The following is a 21,523-nucleotide window of genomic DNA, read 5'->3' as shown; positions in this document are numbered from 1 at the left end:
CTAGAGGCCAAGGAAAGCAGCGTTTCCTGTGGCCTGGGAACTGGGCCTGGATTCTGCCCTTTATTTCCAGGACTCAGTAGTTTGATGTCTCAGCTCTTCCTCTGAATTCCTTTGATGCAAGAGCTCTGTTTCACACCTGATGTTTCCCTAAAACCTCCTGGGACTGTTGCAGGGGTTGTAAATGGGGATGGTGCTGGGGGATGTGAAGACTTGGATTTTTTTGTGTGCTTATTTCAAAGGAGAGAGTCCATTGCTTCCATTAGATTTCCAAAGGAATTTTCTGGATGTGTGAGCAAAAGGGCTCCCTGGGTATTTTTCAGCCTGTTTTCTTCCCTTCTGTTTTGAAACTTGTGTTAGGGTTGCTGGAGCCACTTCAAGAGCCTACAGTGGTTGTTTAGATTCACAGGAGATCTCCTTGATCTCTGGAAAACCCATGTTTGAGTTTTTCTAAATCTTACATCCCTCACATCTGAACAAGATTGGGCCAGAACTGACATCTAGGCTCCTGCCTGCTCTAACAGTCTGGTTCTGTGATTCCTGTGTGTATAGAATCATTTAAATATCAGCAGACAGGGGCAGCAGTTATTTTTGCATACCCATGTGGTCTTGCATGCAGAAGCAGAGGCCAGAGATTTGGAAGCAATGCCCCGAGGCCTGGGTGTCCCCTTCCTAGATGGACTGACAGTCGTTGATTCACACTGCTCTGTCCTGTTGGTACCCTAACGATTCTGCAAAGCATTGTACAGTCTAGTTATGTCTAGTCATGCCTGGTGAACAAAGCGTTTTTATTGACCACCTAACAGTGTTTTTTTAAAAGGATTAATCTGACTCTTCTTTCTTTTAATGGAGTGACAATCAAGCCATTGATGCTGAATTTATGTTTCTCTTACATGTGCCTTTGATTTGTGAGTTGCTTCCTATGTCACACTGCCTTGGATATGGCTGTGTTTCTATATTTACTGTGTTTTAATGTTTCCATGAACTTTATTGCTACTTTTACAATTACTATCTCCACTAGCATTTCTTCCATCCTGTTATTAAACGAATATGGAAATTAGAAGTGAAGAATAAGCAACTTAGGATTTGTTTCTTTGGAGGCATTATATAGAAATAGTTAGAGAACAATGATTTGCCTGTTTTTATTTATTTATTTATTTTTATCTTTTTGCCTTTTCTAGGGCCACCTCTGTGGCACATGGAGGTTCCCAGGCTAGGGGTCTAATCAGAGCTGTAGTCGCCGGCCTCCACCAGAGACACAGCAGTGCAGGATCCAAGATGCGTCTGCGACCTACACCACAGCTCACGGCAATGCCAGATCCTTAACCCACTGAGCAGGGCCAGGGATCCAACCTGAAACCTCATGGTTCCTAGTCAGATTCACTAACCACTGAGCCACGACAGGAACCCCTGATTTGCCTGTTTTTAAAGTTAATTTCTTCCCTTTTCATTAGATTCTGTCTGAGGATCAGATTGTCCTCTGTTTCACTAATGGAAGAGGAGCACATCTTTGTGGTTAGAACATGTCTCTAAAGAGTTCAGTTCCTTGGGTTTAGGGGGGTTGGAGAACTCCTACATGATGATAAGGATGGTGTTCCCAGACTTTTATCGAATGACTGTTAGGGGGCAGACACTGACTATTCTCTTTACATGCAGTAATCTGTCCTCTCCATACAACCACCCTATGAGGTTGTTGCTACTATTGTTCCCATTTTAAAAATGAAGAAAGTATGTTTTAGGCTAAGAGGCTTGCTCAAGGGCACACAGTGAAGGATTGGTGCACCGATTTGACCTTTGTTGGGTCTGACTCCAGCACTTGCATTTACAGCCTCTCTTTTCTTCTTTCTCTGTGCTGCCTCTTATGCTTGGGGTGTTCCAGAGTCAGCTACATCTGTGACTAGTCCCAGCATTTTGCGTTGAAGGAACAGACACCTTTAGTTTGGGAGTTTGCACAGCTTATTAACAAAGGAACGTGGTATGCAAGTAAAGACAAGTTTGTAATATCCTAGAGGCAAACTTTAGGTTAAAGGCCATGTGTTGGGGTAACCAACAGATGCTCAGAAGCATAATACAGAAACACCAGAAAAAAAAATAGCATCTATTTTTCTTTACATGGGTTTCCCAGTGCCATTACCCTGTGAAATACCATGGACCTAAGGTCTATATTAGGAGAAAACATAGAAAAAAAAATCACCAATCCATGTAAAAATTCCTTGCAGACCAGCCTTTGCCTTAACAAACCAATTAGTCATCCTATTAAAAATATGAAGATAAGGAAAACCATTGCTCACATTCTATCTTTCCTGATCCTGTGGTGATGGAAGCCATGGCAAAGAAACAGCGACTGGAAAATGATAAAAACCTGAGAGTTGAACAAGATTTTGCAAGTTTTCAATCCAGCCTCCAAGGACCTAGACCATTTTCTTATAATTAAGACCATCTAAAATATGGTGCAGTCATTCTTGCTTCATAAAACAGTATTTCTTAGGGCTTGAGAAGCTCTCTTTGATGGAACTGCAGAAATGGGAGACTTATCCTAGGATTCTGTTTTTTATTTAATTGATAATATAAGTATTCAGCTTAAGATAATAAGCCTAACACTAGGATGAGAAGATGTTGCTGCTGCCCCAGGGAGAATGAGACAGAAAGTTGTTCTCCAAATGGAGAACTTAAGGGATCACTAGACCCAGGGACTGATTCTTTTTATTAAGGAAGCTTCGATGGTTAAATGAGAAGTGACATGGGCACAAGCAAAGAATGGACAAGTCTTTCCCAGAAGCCTTGGGGAGTCTGCTCCATACTGAACTTGGCAGCTAAGCTGGTGTCCCATTATCTTTCCCTTCTTTGGGGAGGGAGGCTGGTAATAGTTCTTCTAGTCCTGGAGCCGCATGTTCCATAAAGAGAGTCTCTCCCTACTTTTAAACTCCTTCCCCAGAGATAGTATGTTTCTGATCAGAAAAAGCTGCTCAACTTTTTCAGTTTCAGGGAACCAGTTGGTTTGTTTTTATTTTTCTTTGCCCTAAGACAAAGAACATTTGTGGAGTTCCTGTCGTGGCTCAGGAAACAAATCTGACATCCATGAGGACGCAGGTTTGATCTCTAGCCTTGCTTGGTCAGTTAAGGATCCAGTGTTGTGATCCATTGGTCAAAGACATGGCTCGGATCTGATGTTGCTGTGCCTCTGGTGTAGGCCAGTGGCTTCAGCTCTGATTTGACCCCTAGACTGGGAACCCCCATGTGCCATGGGAGAGGTCCTAAAAAGACCAAAAAAAAAAAAAAAAAAAAAAAAAAAAAAATGAACGTTTGTAAGAAAAGAAAGTCTTCTAGGCCCAGGATGTCCTTGGAACTTTAGGAAACTGGAATTCCTCATAACTAGCTGGGCCGAGCAGACGTCAACCCCTGGAAGCAGCTTCCCACTTAAACTGGGCATCCTGGCAGGGCTTCCTTCCCGAGATCTCCCTCCCTCTGTGGTGGGAGCAAAGAAACACATCGAGTGAGGGGAATCAGGCTGATCAATTCTTTACAACAAGGTTTTATTTATTTATCCTTTTCTTTGACCCCCCCCCCAAAAAAAAAACTTTAAAGTTGTTCCTCTTTCTTTAATTTTTAATGGTTTTCCTTTTGGATCCAAACGAGCATTTATATTACAGGATATCCACCTGGTCAACATGCAGTGCTGAACTCTGGCTTTGGGAGAGATGCACCGATGCTATGGGCGGGCCAGCACTGGCTGCCATTCAAACACGGGCACTGAAGGGGCGTTAGGCTGGCACCCTGCGGTGGGTGCTGCCTTTAAGGAAGTGTCTCAAGCGCCTTGACTCACAGGTGTTGTGTAATGCAGGTGGCAGCGTTTTCACAGCCCACGGCAGAGCCCCCAGTTTCCCTCTTGATCTCATCTGATGTGCTCAACCTCTAAGAGCGAACAAAGGGGGGAATGGCCTGCCTTTGGATCCTCAAGGACAGACACCCTGGAAACTCGGTGGTCCATTTCCTTGCAGTGTTATCCCCTGAAGCTAGTACTGGTGCACCCTGGGGAGGTTGAAATCTATGCCCAATGAAGCTCAACTCCCATCCCCCTCAATGCCCCTCTCCCCTCCTGTGGCACTTGTACCACCAGGAAGATCAATGTACTATTGGCACTAGTATACTGAAGAGCTCCTGAAGTCACAGAGATTGTCTTCAGGCTGCTTGAAAGCAAAAACCTCCTTTCCCTCCATCTCCCAAGTCTGGAAATTTTTTCCCCAGGGCTCCTTTAATCCTCTGAGGCCTTCAAATCCACTACCTAGAGTGGAAAGAACCCCTCTGCATCTGCTATCTTGCTAACAAGTTGACCGGTGATGTGGTATAAATGAAGACCCAGGTCACACACCTCCACTCATCCTCTTCCTGGGACCAGCTGGTATTTCCCACCTTAACCTTGTCTTCGTTCTAGAACTTGTCTTCCTCGCCTCTGTCCCAGTTGTCCCAGCTACGAAATGCCACGCACACTTGGTGCTTTAGATTTTTCTCCTCTGTTTTTCTGGGTGAGTTCCAAATCTTAGATGCAGTTTGAGTAGAGTTGGACGTCTCTCTAATGTCACCAAGAGGGAAGTTCCTCTGCAATTGCAGCACTTAGGGTGGCTTTGTATAAATTTTGGCTTGGTCACAAAACCCCAGGATAGAAAAACACTGATTGAAGTTTGGCCTGCAGGCTAAATACATCTCTCCATTGGTAGCCATTAAAATACAATACCTATGTTTTTGCTAAATCTGTTGGAATCTGCTTAACTCTATATAGCTCCATATCAAATGTAACTAAAACCACAACTACTGAATACGTTAATTGGCAGTTAGATTACATGGTTTAGCCCTCGTTTCATATTACTTTTGTTTTTAAACATTGATTAATGGCACTTTGAAGTTTTGGAGTGTGTTTTTCCTGCTCATCCTTTATCAAGATTTCTACTAGACTTGCCTTGAGTGGCGGTTCTTGTCTGGTGCAGGCCATCACTATAAGACATTAGAGTACTGGAAAGAAAATTGAGTCACCAAATAAGGTCAGATTTGAATTTGGCAGATTTAGGGTCCTCTCAGTTTGGGGGCCCTCCTCTAAGGGAAGTGGTACTCCCTGGTACACGCTCTGGCCTCTGGCTCCAGAGCACTGAGAACAATCCGTTCTTATCCCTGGCCACCTGCAGAACAGAGAGAGACACACACTCAGATCTCCAGTAGGGAAGAGGAGAAGGGTTCTTGGTGAGCCTCTGGTCTTAGCTTGTGAGTGCTTGATCTAAGACGGCTCAGTATCCACAAAGAAGACCCTGGAAAGCTCTGAGCATGAACACTTGACTCCCTCCCTGGGTTTGTTGTTGTTGTTGTTGTTGTTTGAAAGCTAAGAAGAGGAGGGAGGGAAAAATAGAGGAATAGAGTGTGAAATTGAAGCAATCCTGATTCAGGTTCCATTAAACATGAGTTGCTTCAAAAAAAAAAAAAAAGAAAAGGAAAAAAAAAAAAAAAAAGGTTACAGCAATACAGCAATGCCAGGAATTTCATAGGTCCTAAGTGGGATATAGGGAGTGAAGACTTTTCTAAATTGATTTGTGGAGACTAAACGCTTTAAATGATGAGTTACTAACTTCTAAACACTTGACACGTCCATGAACTTGCCAAGCATTAATAGTTTAATTTTCCTAAATGGGAAGACAGTGGAGATGCAATATCTTGCTGAAGGCACAAGTTAGTGCAAAGGACTAGAACAGAATTGACTGTTTCTGACTCTCAATAATTTTCATGTACCAAATTACTACATTCTTCTAAAAAATTATATCTTTTCACCAAGAGGTAAACTTTGTATTTATTGGTTAAAAAGGACCTATGAAACGTTAGCCATTCTGTTACTTCCTTGGCTTTCCCCGTGTTTTCAGGCAGCTTTTCATTCTTCTAGATTATATTTTAAGTTTCTAGAGGGAGAAGAGATAGAGAAACAAGAGACAAGCGGCCCAATGAGAAGGAGAGAAGACAAAAAAGGAAACCAGGGAGGGAAGATGGAGCTGGTACTGTGTAACCTTAGATTTCTGACTCAAACATCACATCATGAAATTTAACAGAAATTAACTCCTAAAGAGAAAGCTCTGCAGAGCACACATTCATCTGTTTTTGCTGTTCTAGAGCAGGCCTACTACAGGGGGAAAAAAAAAAACAAAGCAATCAAACCACAAACAAAAAATAAAAATAAACCTAACTCCCCTGATCTCTTTTTACCTGATCTACTCAACTCTTTCAAACCCCGAGAAATAAGATTTCAGTCTTAACAACATGTTTACATAATAGCATGGCTTATTATAAAGTCTCTCCTTCTGCACTTAGAAGGTCAAGACACTCCCCACCCCCCATTTCTAGAATGGAGGGATGCAGTGGAAAAGAAAAAGACTATAAGAATAGGAAGGCAGTTGAGGCACCCCAGCCTCACCAACGATGTGATTAAATTCCCCTCTGAGTCTGATGCCTGCTTTCTAACTGGCTTGAATTTTAACAGCAGCGTCCCAGACCCTGGGGTAGGTTGGGCCCATCTGAATCTGTTATCTTTGGCTTGGAGTGACCTCTCTGGGAGGCATCAGCCTCAGAGGCTCAAGGCAGAGGGGACGCAAGAGAAGCAAAAGATGGCCATCAGAAACCAAAGATGGTTCTTTTTTTGTTGCTAGTCTTTTGTCCCCCCATGAGGTCGGTCTCTATTCTCTGATGGGGTGAGCTGCAGCTGACAAATCACCCCACAGGCTGCGGCCGAGCCTGCCCCTACCGCTAGCACAGAGGCCACTGGCTGCTGCTCTGTGGGGTCAGACCTGGCTATGGTGTACTGGGTGGTTCGGAGGGGACAAAACGAAGATCAAGAAGACAAAGCTGCCCATCCAGGTAATGTTTATTAACATAGGCTCTCGTCTGATCGCCTCATGGAAAGGCTCGGTTCCAACTCCTGAGTTAATCTCATTTGGCTTCTGTTAAAATCAGTCTCAGTGGGGACACAGAGTGATACACAGCTGGACCTGAGTCCTTCTGGGGCTGGGGCTCCTGTCTGGAGTTAAAGCATCAGGCCCTGACTGGCCACTTGCAGGGGGCCCGTGTCCTCCTCATTCCCTGCAGTATAAAGTCCTCTCCTGAAACTCCAGGTTGTGCCTGATGCTCTGGAATCCAGGAGGGAGGGACAGACAGGATGCTTGAGAAGCAGGTGAGCAAGCATCTATCCCAAGGCCTGGAAACTCTCCTGTGATTCTGTGCACACGCTGGCATTGGGCCTTTGAGGATCTCAAAACATAACTTTAAAAAAATCTGCGTACAATAGGTGACTCTTTGCTCCCGTCCTGCTACACATGTGCCTTTTTTATTCAATACAACCTCTTACGATGTATGATAGCTGAGCTGAGAAATTAAAGAACCTCTCACCTTGTCCCTGGCTTGACCCATGAAACAAGTCTGTCCAAAAACCAGACATCCAGGCAGGCTTCAGAAGTGAGGATGGAATGAAACACTGAGAACTTTCTTTAAAAAAGCAAAATTGTTCACTTTAATTCCCCTGCAGTGGGCTTTCAGTGAGTATGTGTACATTTCATACACGCTCTGCAGCAATTCCCCACCTTACACTGTTTCAGGTCATTTTGTGACTATCACCTCGTGAGCCCCCAGCTGTATTTCATGAGAATCAAGTATTCCCCAAGGGCAGAGGGCACCGCGGAGGCAGGCGTGTTGACAAATAAGCTTGGACTGATTAGATTTAACCCCCTCGGGAGTTGGGTCGTTGCGAACATGCAGCAAAACAAGGGCTGGGATGGGAGGGCAGAGGGCACTCAGGCTCAGCACCTAGCGTGTGTCAGGGAGGATGTGTGGAGGCTGCGTGCTGGCCGAGGGATGGAACATGACATCTTCTCTTTGTGGTCCCAGAATCAAGGGAAGGCAAAATCCAGAACATCTGGAGTTCAGCTTCCGAGAGATGGTATCAGTGACGTCAGTACCTCCTAGGGACGCTGAATGGGGAAAAGTGAAACCCAAGGTAGATGTAGATTCTTCAGCTACGAAAGTGCACTACCCTACACAGGGCAGCTGTGTTCATGGCTCACATCGAGCCTGGGGGACACAGTCCCTTCACAGTGTGCGTAATTCTGTCTTGACCCCAGCTCCCAGGGCACCCTGGCCTGGAGCCTGGAGCCCCTACTGCCTTGTCTGATGGCCTGCTGGCACCCTGTCCCCTTGGGGACTGAGAGGCAGAGGGGTACCCAGAAAGAGACATGACCTCCCCATCAGAAGTCTGTCTAGAACCTTGGTAAGTAAAGAGAGGTGTTATCTAGACACGAGCCTAGTTAGAACATCTCTCTGTCTTGGTTTCTTTTCTTTTCCTCCTCCTTCCTTCTTTTCCCCCTGCTCTCCCCACCACCTCCCTCTTTTTTGGTTTGGAGGAGATTCTGAAGACTCATCTTAGTAAAAGGGAAACGGACATTCAGCTAAAGAGTCTTCGGTGCTGAGTTGGATCATGTTGGGTAGTTCCAACACTGGTGGTGGTCCTCTTTTGCTTGGAATTGCTCGAGATGCTGTAAAAGAATTTTTAATCCAAAGAGAAGCATGGGTTTTGAGAGTCAATGGGGGCCTCTTTGCAGGGGAAAGAGGCAGAATCTGATACCTTGGAATGGATCTCTCGGTCGGCTCTTAGAGGGAAGGGTAAAGTTCTTATTTATTCAGAAGAGAAAGGAAACCATTATAAGATTATGCTCATGTGTTCTGTGACTTAATAGAAAATTGTCTTTTATTTTCTGGTCTTAATAGAAGAGTAAACACAGGCTAAGGGACAAGAAACCTAATTTCGTTGTCAGGGGAAGTGGAATAAAAGAGGTGAGTTCATAAGTTCACTTGTTCTAGAAAATCCCAGGTCGTTGGTCAGGGACCTGCATCTATAGGATATTATGCCACTTTCTTTAGGACTCAGATGCTTGCATGTATGTGAGTTTAAGGAACCCAGGTGTCCCGAAAGGTTTCCTGGCACAGTAAAATTGGTGTTTGCAGGCAAATTCCACTCTGATAATTGCTCTGCCAGCCTAAATGTCTCCTGTTGCAATGGCGTGAAGGCATCACTTCGACCCGCTTTCTCAAACCACAAGGCAACAGACTCGCAGGTGCAGAACGGCCGTCCTGTGTCAGCCTGTCCTTCTGGAAAGCTGCATTGCCGAGGTGAGAGAAAGCAATTTTGTGCGCACAAAGCAGCCCAGAGCAGCACTTTGGCATGAAATGACGCCGAGCAGAGGAAACCTTTAAAGACAGTACGAGGCCCAGCGCCTGAGTCTTATGTAACAATCACGTCTGTTAGGATCGGGGTGTTATAGTCACACGCCTGGTCCCTCCCCCCCGCCCCAGCACACGTGTGCCGAGTGGGAGAGGAAAGTGAAAGGAGAAGAGGGTTTCAGAGCAGGAAGCCTTGGTCTCTGCCTCACTGGTCTCCTGCTGCAGGACTACTTTGGTTTGTGGGCCTGAAGCTCCAGCCGTGTCTGGGAGAGAAGGCAGGGCCATCGCACATGATTCTGCAGCCACAGGATGGAGTCTGGCTTTTCTGAGCCGAGGCAGCTACGCCTTAGTTCTATTTCAACAACAACAACAACAACACAAAAAAACCCAACTTCTTCAGAAAAATAAGAGCCACGACTGCTCCCACCCAAAAGGCGAGGTCTGCCTGGGCTGGAGGAGGAGAAGGGCATTTACCCCCTGCAATCTCTGGCAGGGGCCTCCAAGCCTCCCTCTGGAGGGTCTCATGAGGCAGGCTCCACCTGCTCCTGGCTGGGAAAGGAAGGCCCTGCTGGTAGCCCCTTCCAGGAAACCCTTCCACCGGCCAGTGATGGTGCTGGGGGACGGGAGAGGGACATAGGGGGCAATGTGTTTCCACCTAATGGATGATCTGGGTCATAAAGGAGCATCGATCAGCCAAGAAAGGGATCTCTTGTGCTCGATGCTTCTGAGTTTTGGAGGGCTAGGAATAAGATCCTGAGGCTGTCTTCAGCTCAGCTCCTACTCTGAGGAGGGGCCGAGCCCAGGGGAGTATTCAGGGCCACCGGGGCCCCAGGCCTGCCACCTTATGTGCTGAGGCCCCATCAGGGTCTGCTCTGCTAGAAGGAGCAGCCCAGGTCTAAGCTGAGGTATATGCACTCATCACCTGCAATTATTCTAGCAAACCTACCTCCACCACAAGGAAGCTGCAGAAGCTGCTAAATGGAGGGCCCCTCCCTCGCAGGAGTGCCTCAGTAAACTCAGACTTCTCTCACTGAAGCTTCTTCCTTTCAATCTGTTGGCCCATCCCATCTCTTTGGAAGTCCCCATCAGGTGAGGGGGAGCCCACCTAGGATACGTATGTGCTGCTCTCTTGGGGAGTGGCCAGGAAGGCCGGGCCACTGGCACTGGGCCTCACTGGCTGGGCACAGCACTGGCCTTGCTGCCTGGCACAGAGGCCTGTTGCCTCCTGCCCGAGTCTGGGCTGACCTTCAGCCAGTCTGTGCTGGGGCGGTGTAAACCATTCCACAGACAGGTTATTTCTATACTCTTTGGAAAACAGACCCTGCCTGAGTCCCTTAAGTGCTCCCTGCCACACTTACCCACCTCCAGGGCTCCCCCATGCCCAGCATGTCCAGGGCTTAGGTCTGCTGTGACACAGGGCACCAGCACCAAAGCTCTGACCCCACTCTCAGCAGCCAGTGCCCTGGTCACAGAGCTCATGAAACACTTTGAAAATATCACCTGTACCAGAGCCTGAGGCACCTCTGTGGACCCCGGGGTGGGGCCTCCTTGCCTAAGAAGCACAGCACCTACTGAGTGGGTGATGCCTCAGACAGGACCGTGCCGACCAGCACCACCAGCCCTCGGCTTCTTGGCCCTTCTCCTTGCAGGCAGGCTGCCGCACTATGGCTTTGCTCATCCAGACCAGCCCTCGCTGACTGCGGCCACCGCAGCACCCCCACACCTTCCCCGTCTACCCTCTCCTCCCTCTCTGCCTCCTACCCTTGACATCCCATGATCGTGAACTCAGCCTGTGCTGCTTCCATGGAAGCAAGCCACAGGATCACGCATGAGACACGGTCGCAGCTGCCCTGGCGGCAGGGGTGCTGGCTGGGGAGGAAGAGCTGGGGAGGGATGAATTCCTCTCCCAGGGTCTCCACACTCCCCAGGTAAGAGCCAGAAGGTCCTCCAGGCTTTTCAGGGCAGTGCGCAGAGACCCAGGCTGGCTCTGTCCCTTCACGGCTATAGAAAAGTGGGAAGGGGCAAGGGGAAGCAAAGCCATCCTCGTGTCCCTTCTCCCCTGGGAATAACCCTCCACGGTCTCATAGGTTCCTTCCCCAGCAAAGAGGCAGAACTATGGCAGTGCCCATCTTGGCGAAGGGGAATATAGCAATTGGGTGGGTTTGACTGGTGGTCCTTCTGTCCTGCCCTTCCTCCTCTCAGCTGATGCATGCTGTCCTTCCAGCTCCTTCCTCCCTCTTCCTCCCCCCCGGGCCGCACTGGCTTCCCAATTCAGGTCTTGGTTTTCTCCGTGTGAGAGAAGAGCATGCATCGGAGGGGGGAGCAGCCTCTAGCATTTATCGTCTTCTTCCGTGTCACTCAGGAGGTCGCTGACGGCTCCACACATCATGCCGGGTCCAGGCCCCCCACGCCTCCGCCGCCGATAGTGCCCGTTGGGCATCTGCCAGCTGTGCCGCAGGGGCGGGGCAGAGCCGATGGTGTTGGAGCGGCCCAGGCTGGTGGCCACAGCTGCCTCAAAGGTGAGCGTCTCCTCCTCGCCACAGTCCGAGGCGTGGGAGTCTTCGTGCAGGGCCAGGTAGGGCTCGGAGATGTAGCGTGGAGGGGAGGCAGGCTGGCCCTGTGGTGCGTGCCGGGGGTTGGAAGACTCGGGCAGGCCCGCATCGTTGCCCTCCAGAGCTTGGGAGGTCAGTGGGGAGCCACCCTCGCTTCCATCAGCAGGTGGGGAGATGCTCCCAGTGTGTCTCATCAGGGAGCTGTAGGAAAGGAGGGGCCGAGGCTTTGGAGGGACGGGTGGGAGCTGCCGACGACTTCGTCTTGGGGTGCTGGTGTCAGAGACGGAGGGGATGGAGCTTTCGCTCAGGGACCCTGTGCCCTGAACAGTGGGAGAAACGTGCAGTTAGGCATTTAGGTTGGGCAGTGTCCTTCCTTGGGACTTGGTTAAGGTCCCTAACCCCTCCCACTAGAGCCACTGCTCTGCTACCAGTCATGTCTACTCAGGCTTGTGGAGGTTAAGGGAGACTGAGGAGCCCATACCGTGGAGCCCAGGTGTGTCACTTTCAGCACGCTCATGCATCCCTGGGGGTCTTGTTGAACTGCAGATTGGGTCAGAAGTTTGGGGCTGGGGCCTGAGATTGTGCATTTCTAACAAGCTCTCAGGTGCTGCCAGTCCATGGAACAAACATGTCGTTGAGCAGCAATGAACGGAAGCGCTCTCTCTATAGCACGTGGCCCATTGAAAGAAAGCCTCGAAGCTTTTGGGAAAGACAATTACACAAAAAGTGAATGAATGCTCTAGTTTTGCTCTGTCTGGGGAACATGAGAACTGTTTGTTTTGTTTTGTTTTTAGGGCCGCAGGTGTGGCATATGGAAGTTTCCAGATGAGGGGTTAAATCAGAGCTACAGCTGCCAGCCTATGACACAGCCATAGCAACACCAGATCTGAGCTACACCTGTGAGCCGCAGTGCTGGATCCTTAGCCCACTGAGTGGAGCCAGGGATCAAACCCGCATCCTCATGGATACTAGTCAGGTTTGTTTGCGCTGAGCCATGATGGGAACGCCAAGAATTGGATCTAAGGGCAAGCAGATACCCTCTCTCATCTTCTCTTTTGGCATCTTTGTATTAAGTTGCTTGCTAGGCCTACCTCAGCTTCTATGCCCACAAACTCATCTGCTGGTTCAGGCCTGATTGGATCTGCTCACCTACTCCCAAGGGTCCCTGAGGCCCAGGGGTTGGTAAATAGACCTCCAGAACAGGGCTTCTCAAGGTGTGTGTGACCTGGGAACCACCTGCACACCATCTCCTGGGAGATTCTGGGGTCCGTCCAGATGAAGATTTCTGGGTTCCACTTTCTAGCAGGTCTCACTGCTGAAGCAGAAGCCTTGCGTTCCCACAAATGTGCCATTCGAACAAGCCCTAGGTGATTCTGTTTTGTGCAAAACTTGACACCACTGCTCTAGAAGTAAACTGCCTCCAAGAGTTGGCTCTGGCAGCCCCACCTCTTCCCCGCTGCTCACTGCTGTTGGGTGGCGCTCCCATCTGGTCTCTGAGAGTCTGGGAGTGTGTGTGTGGCGGAGTCGGGGTTGGGGGCTAGGCAGGGAGCAAGGGATGCTAGTGAGGACGAAAACAGAACCAGAGGATGCTTTGTTTGTTTTTATGGCCGCACCTGTGGCTTATGGAAGTTCCCAGGCCAGGGACTGAATATGAGCAGCAGCTGCCAGCCTACCCTGCCGCTGTGGCAATGCTGGATCCTTTAACCCACTGGGTGAGGCCAGGGATCAAACCCGTGCCGCTACAGTGACCTGAGCTGCTGTAGTCAGAGTCTTCACCTGCTGAGCCATGGCAGAAGCCCCCAGAGGATGTTTCCACACAGCTTTGGCAGTTATTTTAAAAAAAGCAATAAGATTTAATTTTTTCTATTGTAGTTGATTGACAGTGTTCTGTCAATTTCTGCTCTACAGCATAGTGACCCAGTCATAAATGTATATGTACATTCTTTTCCTCACATTATCTTCCATCATGTTCCATCACAAGTGACCACATACAGTTCCCTGTGCTGTACTGCAGGATCTCATTGCTTACAGACCGAGGCTGGTGTTTCAGCAACAGACCAAAAGCAGACCTCTGCTTCTTCCTCTTGGGGTGGCTAAAAACTAGATCAGTGAAGTTGAACTGACCTGACTTTTGAATCCCCTATTGAGAAAGGAATCCCCATTCCAACCAATACGAAGGGTCATGCGACTGGTTAAAGAAACCTTTCTGGCTAAAATCCAGCCTTTGGTCTTCAATTGGCCTGAGATATCTGTGAACTCACTTGTTGTGACTTTGTATCTCTGGGTTCTGAGGACCAAGATGGAAGGACCCCCAGACACCACTGTCTTTCCTGGGGGACTCTGTGGATTTCTGTGAATTCCCATCACTTCTGAGCACACAAGTGTGAAGTTGCTAATGTCTGTGCACAATGGATATAGCTTCCTGCGCAACTGAGGTTTGAGTGGATGCCCGCATGAGGGTGACCGAAGGTTAAAAGCCCACCTTCCCTGTCTTTCTGCAGAGGTTCAGCTTGCTCTCCACGCTCACCTGTCTGCTGGGGGTCTGTGCCCTGCCCTCGCTGGGAGACCTGGACTGACGACGCTCTGGGGACTCCCAGTCGGCCTGGGTCCCTCGTTCCTCGGAGTTGCAGCGAGAGACGTCGGGAGAGAGAAGATGCTTTCGCTCTTTCGATCGCCCCCGCTCTCTGCCCCCTGAGCGGTGGGTGTCGGACTTGTGGCCTGTGAGAGATGACAGAGCAAAGGATCAGAACCCTGCCCATCCTGGTTGCTGACAAGTCTCACAGCCTGGGACCAGGCCCCTGGAGAATTGCAGTTTCTGCAGACATGTCCTCAGGAGCTCTGCAAGGGGAGGCTGGACAGTCACCCTTTTGTGAAGAGGTAAGTGTGCAAGTTGCCACCGGAAAGACGTGTACATCCAAGGACGCATCATTCGTTCTCCTCCGCTTCTGCTGATGCTAGACACCAAGGTAGAATCTTTGCCAGCAATGTGGCCTAGGAATTGTCTATGTCCCCAACATGGGTGTGTGTTCTTGGGGGAAGAGGGCACTAGCAGAAGGGAGTTAAGAAGGTGCTGTAGGAATTCCCGTTGTGGCACTGCAGAAACAAATCTGACTAGGAACCATGAGGGTGTGGGTTCAATCCCTGGTCTCACTCAGTGGGTTAAGGATCCAGCGTTGCCCTGAGCTGTAGTGTAGGTCACAGACACGGCTTGGATCTGGCGTGGCTGTGGCTGTGGTGTAGGCCAGCTGCAACAGCTCTGATTCCACCCCTAGCCTGGGAACCTTCATATGCCACGGATGTGGCTCTAAAGAGACAAAAGACAAAAAAAAAAAAAAGAAAAAAAAGGTGCTGTGAGTGAAGCAATGACACAGTTACTGTAATGCTGTGAGACCAAAGTTCAAGGAAGGCACATCTCGTCTCCTTTCTGCCACTCACTGATACGGGGCATGTCACGGCTTTTTTTTTTTTTAACTTTCTGCTTCCTCTCTAGTGAAATAATTTGAACCAGACCGGTGATTTCTGCTTCTATCAATATGACCCTTTTCCTTAACAAACAAAGTCCAACACCTAAAACAATTCTAGGTCACACCGTTTGGACTGAAGTGCAGTCGGTGGGTAAAGCCCAGCCCCTGCCAGGGGTCTTAACCCACCCCTAAGCTAGCCCAGTGGTTCTGCAGAAAGGCCCTCGGGAGACCTGCATTTGAGTGATGGCGACAGCCCTACCCTGGAGGGAAGCAACCTCATCAGCTTTCAGGACGGCCAGAGCGGGGGGTTCTGTTGCTTTGTTTCAGGAGGTGAGTCAGAGAGGGAACCCCCTTTGTTAAGGAACCTTCTTCCTTCACTCTCTGCCACCTTATCTTTATCTGGATTCCATTCCAGCGATTTCCCGCTCTTGTCCGAATCAGCCCATCGGGGCAGGAGCAGCACAGAGAGGCCCGCTCTGCAGCCTGCTCACCTGAGTCAGAGTTCAGGCGGTGGGCCGACAGCCTCAGGGAGGAGTGGTAACTCCGGCGACGCGACTTGTAGGTGTTTTCGCTGCTTCGCTCCATGGAGAACTCCTCCAGCCACGAGGAATTGGAGCGCTTATCCCGGATGGTGGAGAAGGAACGCCTCATGGAGCTAGGGTCTGTCACCACCTGAAAACACGAGCCCCCCCCCCGAGGAACACAAGTCTGGATTAATGACTGACACGGTCTGCAAGTAAGCCAGGTGTGGGACTGAGATTGGGAAAGACTGCAAACTGTCACCTCCCCTGAATCCCTCTTGCTCAGACCTTCGCTGTAGAAGGCTGTTCCAAAGGTGTCTTTAGGTTAACACGGTGCCTGGACTGCGCAGGGCTCCTCTCTCTGCTCAGGAAAACAGGCAGCTGCGCGTCCTGTGCAAGCTGCCCGCAGAGCCACCTACCTCAGGGCCTTAGCTAGGACCTGCAGTGAACTTTGAGCTGCTCTGACACAAGTGAGGGCAGCTGTCAAAAAGTCTCCACGTTGGGAGGCTGTGCCTTTGGGTGGTGTGCCCTCCTGAGGGAAGGCCCTGCCCCATAGCGCTAGAGCTTCGGCGACCTTGTTACTGAAGGGCTCCCTGCCTCCCCGGTCTCCCTAGCTCTGCCTTACACCATGGCATCTTGATCTGCCACAGACCCACAAAACAGATCCACAGAAACTTCTTGTCTCTGTCAAAACTCGATGTAAGACAGACAGACAAAAAAAGAAGCCAGGAAAACAGACAAGGAAATGAGGTGTGGCCTGCACTGGTTATAGGACAGACAGTCCTGACACAGAGCTGTGTGTGTAGGTAACTGCACGTGTGCCAGAGGAGCCAGGGAAGGAGGAAAAGAGACACGGGGAAGATCCTGGAAACTATTCCTTGCATGGCTGGTTGCGTCTTGAGGATGCTGAGCCTGTCCAGAGGGAGTTATGCCATTTTTCTGGGTAGGCTATTGCAGTTAGGGCTTCATTGGAAACCTACCGTGGAGGAACATGAGCCAGGTCTTGCTTATAGAGAAGGAGCGAGGACAAGTCGAAACTATCAGATGCTTTTTCATACCCCACCAATTCAATACAGCCCAGGATGCCACTGCATATGGTAGGTGGTGGTTGCTTTTTACCTGGGGATCCACAGTCAGGCGTGGCATAGAGGATGCCCTCCCGGATCCCGCATGCTCCTGGGTGTCCGAAGCAAGGTAGATGCCATGGTTAGAGGACTGCACGCTTTTTAATTCACTAACCTCTGGCTCCTGGAAATAAACACACAGCCAAGCTTGTGGGACTTGGTTCCATCTCATTGCTTCTTCCTTCCAGTGGATGATTCTGCCTCTTCCATATGAAGAATGGCTTTTTGAAGAGAGACTTGAGTCTTTAAGGCCTTGGTTATATGTGTATGCATGCCTGTGTCCATGTGTGCACATGTGTGGTATACCAGATGTCCCAAACAGAAAGCTCTAACTAGGATTGAGAGGTAAAAGTCACCTTTTTGTGTCTTTCTTTCTTTTTTTTTTTTAATTTTACGGCTTCACCTGCAAAGTGGACTTCCAAAAGCTCTACCTAGGATTGAGAGGTTGAAATCACCTTTGTGTTTCTTTCTTTTTTAAAAAAATTTTACGGCCCCACCTGTGAAGTGGACTTCCGAACCTGGAAGTTCCCAGGCCAGGGACTGAATCCAAGCCACAGCTGTGGAAATGCTGGATCCTTTAACCCACTGCACCAGGCTGGAGATAGAACTTGCAGTGACCGGAGCCACTGCAGTCAGGTTCTTAACGTACTACAGAAACTCCAAGGTCACCTTTTTCTAGTCAAGTATCATCTTATTTATCACTAGGTGAGTCTCCAGATTTTATAGCTTTGCGAAATTTACTTTTTGAGAGTTGGTAGTGTTGGGTTTATTCTTTTAATCTGAAAAAAATGTCAATTAAATAGCAACCAGTGTTTTAAGGAAAGTCACTATTTTCTAGTGTCAAATATATCTTCTCAAGCCTTAAAAAAACATGACTTTAAGAGCTTTCTTGGAGTTCCCGTCATGGCTCTGGTTAACGAATCCGGCTAGGAACCATGAGGTTGCGGGTTCGATCCCTGGCCTTGCTCAGTGGGTTAAGGATCCGGCATTGCTGTGAGCTGTGGTGTAGGTTGCAGATGTGGCTTGGATCCTGCACGGCTGTGGCTCTGGCTTAAGCCGGCAGCTACAGCTCCAATTAGACCCCTAGCCTGGGAACCTCCATATGCCGCGGGAGCAGCCCAAGAAATGGCAAAAAGACAAAAAAAAAAAAAAAAAGAGCTTTCTTATGATTGAAACCATCCCCCAAAGGGAACGGGTAGCTATCTTTTAGGAATGCTCTAGACTAGTGCAGTCCAAGAGAAATAAAATGGGAGTCACTTACATAATTTAAAATTTCCTAGTGGTTACATTTGTAAAAGTAAAACAAAACATGAAATTTAATACTAGATTTTACTTAATCTGATCTATGCAAACATTCCCATGGCAACATGTAATAAACATAACAAAATTCATGAGACTATGCTGGTATATATTTAACACTAGAGGACAGCAGTTTGGACTAGCCACATTTCAAGTGTCCAAATCACTACCCATTGGCCGTGGCTATTGTACTGGACTGTGCTAGTTGAGAGCTTTAAGAAGGTGGGATTGGAAATCTCTAAGGTTCTCTAGGGCCCTTAATTTTCCTGTGTAAAGGATATTAGTTTGGCAAATGTACATGCTCTATATAAACAGTTAGTGTCACTGCATAAAAAGCAGAGCTGCTTGAAAAATGTTTATATGGGCCACCCAACGAAGAGGCCTAGGAATATCCTGGACATCTGGAGATTATACTGGACACTAAAACTTTCTTTTGTTTAGGACATGACACCCTAAAACCCTGGGAGTAGGAGTACAGTACTGGTAAAGGAAGAGGTGCCTGAGACATCCACTTGGCCTCCACGACCATGTAGCGGAGTGGCTCCTGGTAGGAACTGCCTTCACAGGACGTGATGTGTGCACTTGAGTAAGTTACAGTGTTTGCAGTATATAGCACACAGGTCCGACTCACAACAGATGTGATAACAACGCTGCAGTCTACGGGTATCAGAGGTGGTGCAAGACACGCACGCACACACACATCATGGCCAGGCCCCAGGATGTGGAGCAGGGGGCCCCAGAGGATGGGCAGCAGTACACAGTGGTGAGTGTATAGCACGAGCTGACACCTGACTTGAAATACACACGCCAGTACTGACAATGAGATGAACACAGATCCAGAGAGTCCTGGCACTATGTCTCAGCCCTGGGGAACCTGCAGAAAGGATGATGTGACAAAGCCTCCCTGCGAAAGAAAGGATACATTATTGAGGTTTTTTTTTTTCCCACTGGACACATCACCAGGCAAGCCATAAAATGAGAAGCCCTTTTAAGAGTGACATATCTATACCAATTAGTCCCTGGGCCTTGGTCTAATTTTGCAAGAGGAAGGCAAGGAATCCCTCCAAGGATTCTTAGCCATCTTACTAAGAACCCCCTCAGGCAACATGCAGACACTGGGGGCGCGGGCTGGTCTGGCTGTCTCCCCAATACAACCATGCACAATTCCCTGTCTCAGTCACTGGAGATGGAATCACTCATTTGCTGGAGTTACTGAAGTGTCTGTTGCCCTCAGAAGGGTACCCGTTCCATCAGACATGCCCTCCACAGACAGGCCACACTGACTCCACCCACACATCCATTCAGGAAGGCTCTGGGGTACACGGTAGCAGTGGTGAGGGGTCAGGGGAAAAAAATGAAGGGGAGAGAAGAGCACAGATGAATTAGAATCAAAGGGACGTGGAACTCACTTAGCCCAAGCTGTCTCTATAGACTCCTGGAAAGCCTGGGTTTTGCCCTTTTTCTCTCCAAGCCAATGACCTAGGCTTTAATTCTAAGCTCAGGAGGGAACATGATCTCATGGCTCCCAAACTAAGAATAACAGGAAACTCCATCATCTCTGGGAATCACATTTTAGCTTTGTATTCATAAAACTGAAAATTCTGTCTGCCCTCTGGTCTCTAAGTTTAAAGTCCACTCAGTAGAGTTCTCAGGAATTTTGCCATTTATGCTAATGAAAATCTTTAGGCTCAGGAGAGTGATGTCTGGGGCCTCTTAGAATGTATTTGATCGTGTAGAATAGCGACCAAAAGGAACAATTTGCCTGAGCCACACAGAGCAGAGGCATGAGATTCTTCCACATGTTCTAGCGGACACCAATCACTGTTACACAGGCTCCCCCTCAGTTCTCCAGGAGGTGGGCATCGCTTCAGGGCTGGCATGTGGCATTCCTGGGCTACAGGAAGCTGCCTCGGTGGTGCCACTCATTCTTATGATTCAACCTAAGGTTCCCTATCAAAGGCAAGATTTTATTTCTAACTTTTGCTTCTCCATTCGAGGCACAGAAGCATGAATGAAGAGGGCATGGCTTGAAGCATTTTAAGCTCCTGCAGCAGGTAAAAAACCTCTAAGGTTGTACAATCAGAGAGCAAGCACTTGTCAGAGAACAGGAGGAACTCATTTATGAAAAGGGAGATGGTTGGAAGCTCCCATGGTGATTGGTTGGGCTATCAGAAAAGGTTTTTCTTATGGATCATGGCTATGAAATAAAACTTGAAAATGAGAGTGGGAGGGATCAGGAAACCAAGAAAGTATTTTTGAGCTCATGTAACTCATTCATTCACCAGAGACTGCTGTTCCTGGAACTGTCCATCATCGGCTGGGTCCATACAAGCCAACTGGAATATTTCCTGCGGGGAGAGTGGACTCATCGAAGGGTATCCACTCCGGCCACTCCTGCAAAGGAATGCCAAGTTCAGAGGTAATGCGTGCATAAGAGAGAATCAGTCATGACGTAATGGCCATTATCAATTCTCACCCAGACAAGACTTCCTTCCCAGCAAGGGCCACACCCTTGGCCTCAATTGGTTTGTAAGCCTGGTAACTTACAGGTGGCTAGCCCTAGAATAGAATTTTTTTTTTTTTAAGCATTGGAAAAGAGAAACCACTGTTTTTAACCTGCATGTGGAACCATTCATCATTCTGCTGGCGACTAGCATATCTGTGACAAATGACATCATTTGTCACACTCAGCCATATGGAAGACCAATGCTAGATGGTAAACCTGTTTCTGCTCAGTTTCTCTGTTCGGCAGAAAAATGCCATAGTTTAAACAGTGAACAGTTTGTTTAAATATTAGGCAGTCATAGTCTTTTCAAAAAATTTCTTCCACTCTCTGGAAGAATATGGCATTATTGTGCCAACATCCCTGGCCAAATGAAACAATTCAATGCCATGCACATTTATTAAAGGACTGCTCTATACCAGACACTGTGTCTGTTGGCTTATGACCTGGGTGGAATGATTTCAGAGGTGATACTGAAGAGGTGACAACCTCTCGGTCGATGGCTATGTCAGAGGACATTTAAATGGTAATGAGGTCAAGGACAGAGTTGGCCAACTGTTTAGAGGCCTCTGGATGAAAAGTGTGGGGAGCTATCACAGTGTGTCTGGTACCAAACAGTGGTTTGGTACCTTCAGACACCCTGAGCCAATAGGAGCCACTGGGCTGGTTACAAAAAAAAAAAAAAAAAAAAAAAAAGGGGAGCCGGTCCTTCCTAAGAACTTGCCGACAATACAGATGGAGTTTCCTGATCATGGGAAGAGGGACAACAGTGACTGGGAAGCAGCTCTCTCAGTGGAGTAGAGTTTTAACAGGGAGAGATGGGACA

General features: G+C 48.4%; 1 protein-coding gene and 1 long non-coding RNA gene across 19 annotated transcripts in view; one reads left to right on the top strand and one right to left on the bottom strand.

Annotated features, from left to right (window-relative positions):
- Window positions 1–7,503: 7,503 nt before the first annotated feature.
- Window positions 7,504–21,523, bottom strand: part of CACNA1E (calcium voltage-gated channel subunit alpha1 E) — a 607,618-nt gene continuing 593,598 nt past the window's right edge. For 7 of the 14 annotated variants that reach the window (XR_014816370.1, XR_014816372.1, XR_014816373.1 and 4 more), the window contains 4 exons: window positions 20,477–20,588; window positions 15,742–15,922; window positions 14,314–14,504; window positions 7,504–12,106 (listed from right to left, as the gene is read on the bottom strand). Coding sequence is in view for 5 of the 14 variants with exons in the window: in XM_084977833.1 (XP_084833959.1) it covers window positions 11,564–12,106; window positions 14,314–14,504; window positions 15,742–15,922; window positions 20,477–20,588 (1,027 nt within the window). In the remaining 9 variants the exon portion in view is untranslated. Of the gene's footprint in view, window positions 12,107–14,313; window positions 14,505–15,741; window positions 15,923–16,890; window positions 17,020–20,476; window positions 20,589–21,523 lie in introns of all 14 variants that reach the window. The other 7 variants (XR_014816369.1, XR_014816366.1, XR_014816368.1 and 4 more) reach the window with 2 other exon arrangements.
- Window positions 11,597–21,523, top strand: part of LOC106505021 (uncharacterized) — a 25,835-nt gene continuing 15,908 nt past the window's right edge. The window contains exons 1-7 of one of the 5 annotated variants that reach the window (XR_014816400.1): window positions 11,597–11,753; window positions 14,288–14,663; window positions 15,277–15,580; window positions 15,666–15,995; window positions 18,636–18,780; window positions 20,192–20,248; window positions 20,480–20,613. This is a non-coding gene — a long non-coding RNA (uncharacterized LOC106505021). Of the gene's footprint in view, window positions 11,754–14,287; window positions 14,664–15,276; window positions 15,581–15,665; window positions 15,996–18,635; window positions 18,781–20,191; window positions 20,249–20,479; window positions 21,121–21,523 lie in introns of those variants that run through there. The other 4 variants (XR_014816402.1, XR_014816399.1, XR_014816401.1 and 1 more) reach the window with 4 other exon arrangements.

Source organism: Sus scrofa, chromosome 9 (genome assembly GCF_054392235.1).
Source record: "Sus scrofa isolate SSC_HxYL_T2T_F1_AM1 chromosome 9, Sscrofa_HxYL_maternal_Yorkshire_Landrace_v2.0, whole genome shotgun sequence".
Classification (NCBI taxonomy): domain Eukaryota; kingdom Metazoa; phylum Chordata; class Mammalia; order Artiodactyla; family Suidae; genus Sus; species Sus scrofa.
This window is presented reverse-complemented; position numbering and strand designations above follow the sequence as displayed.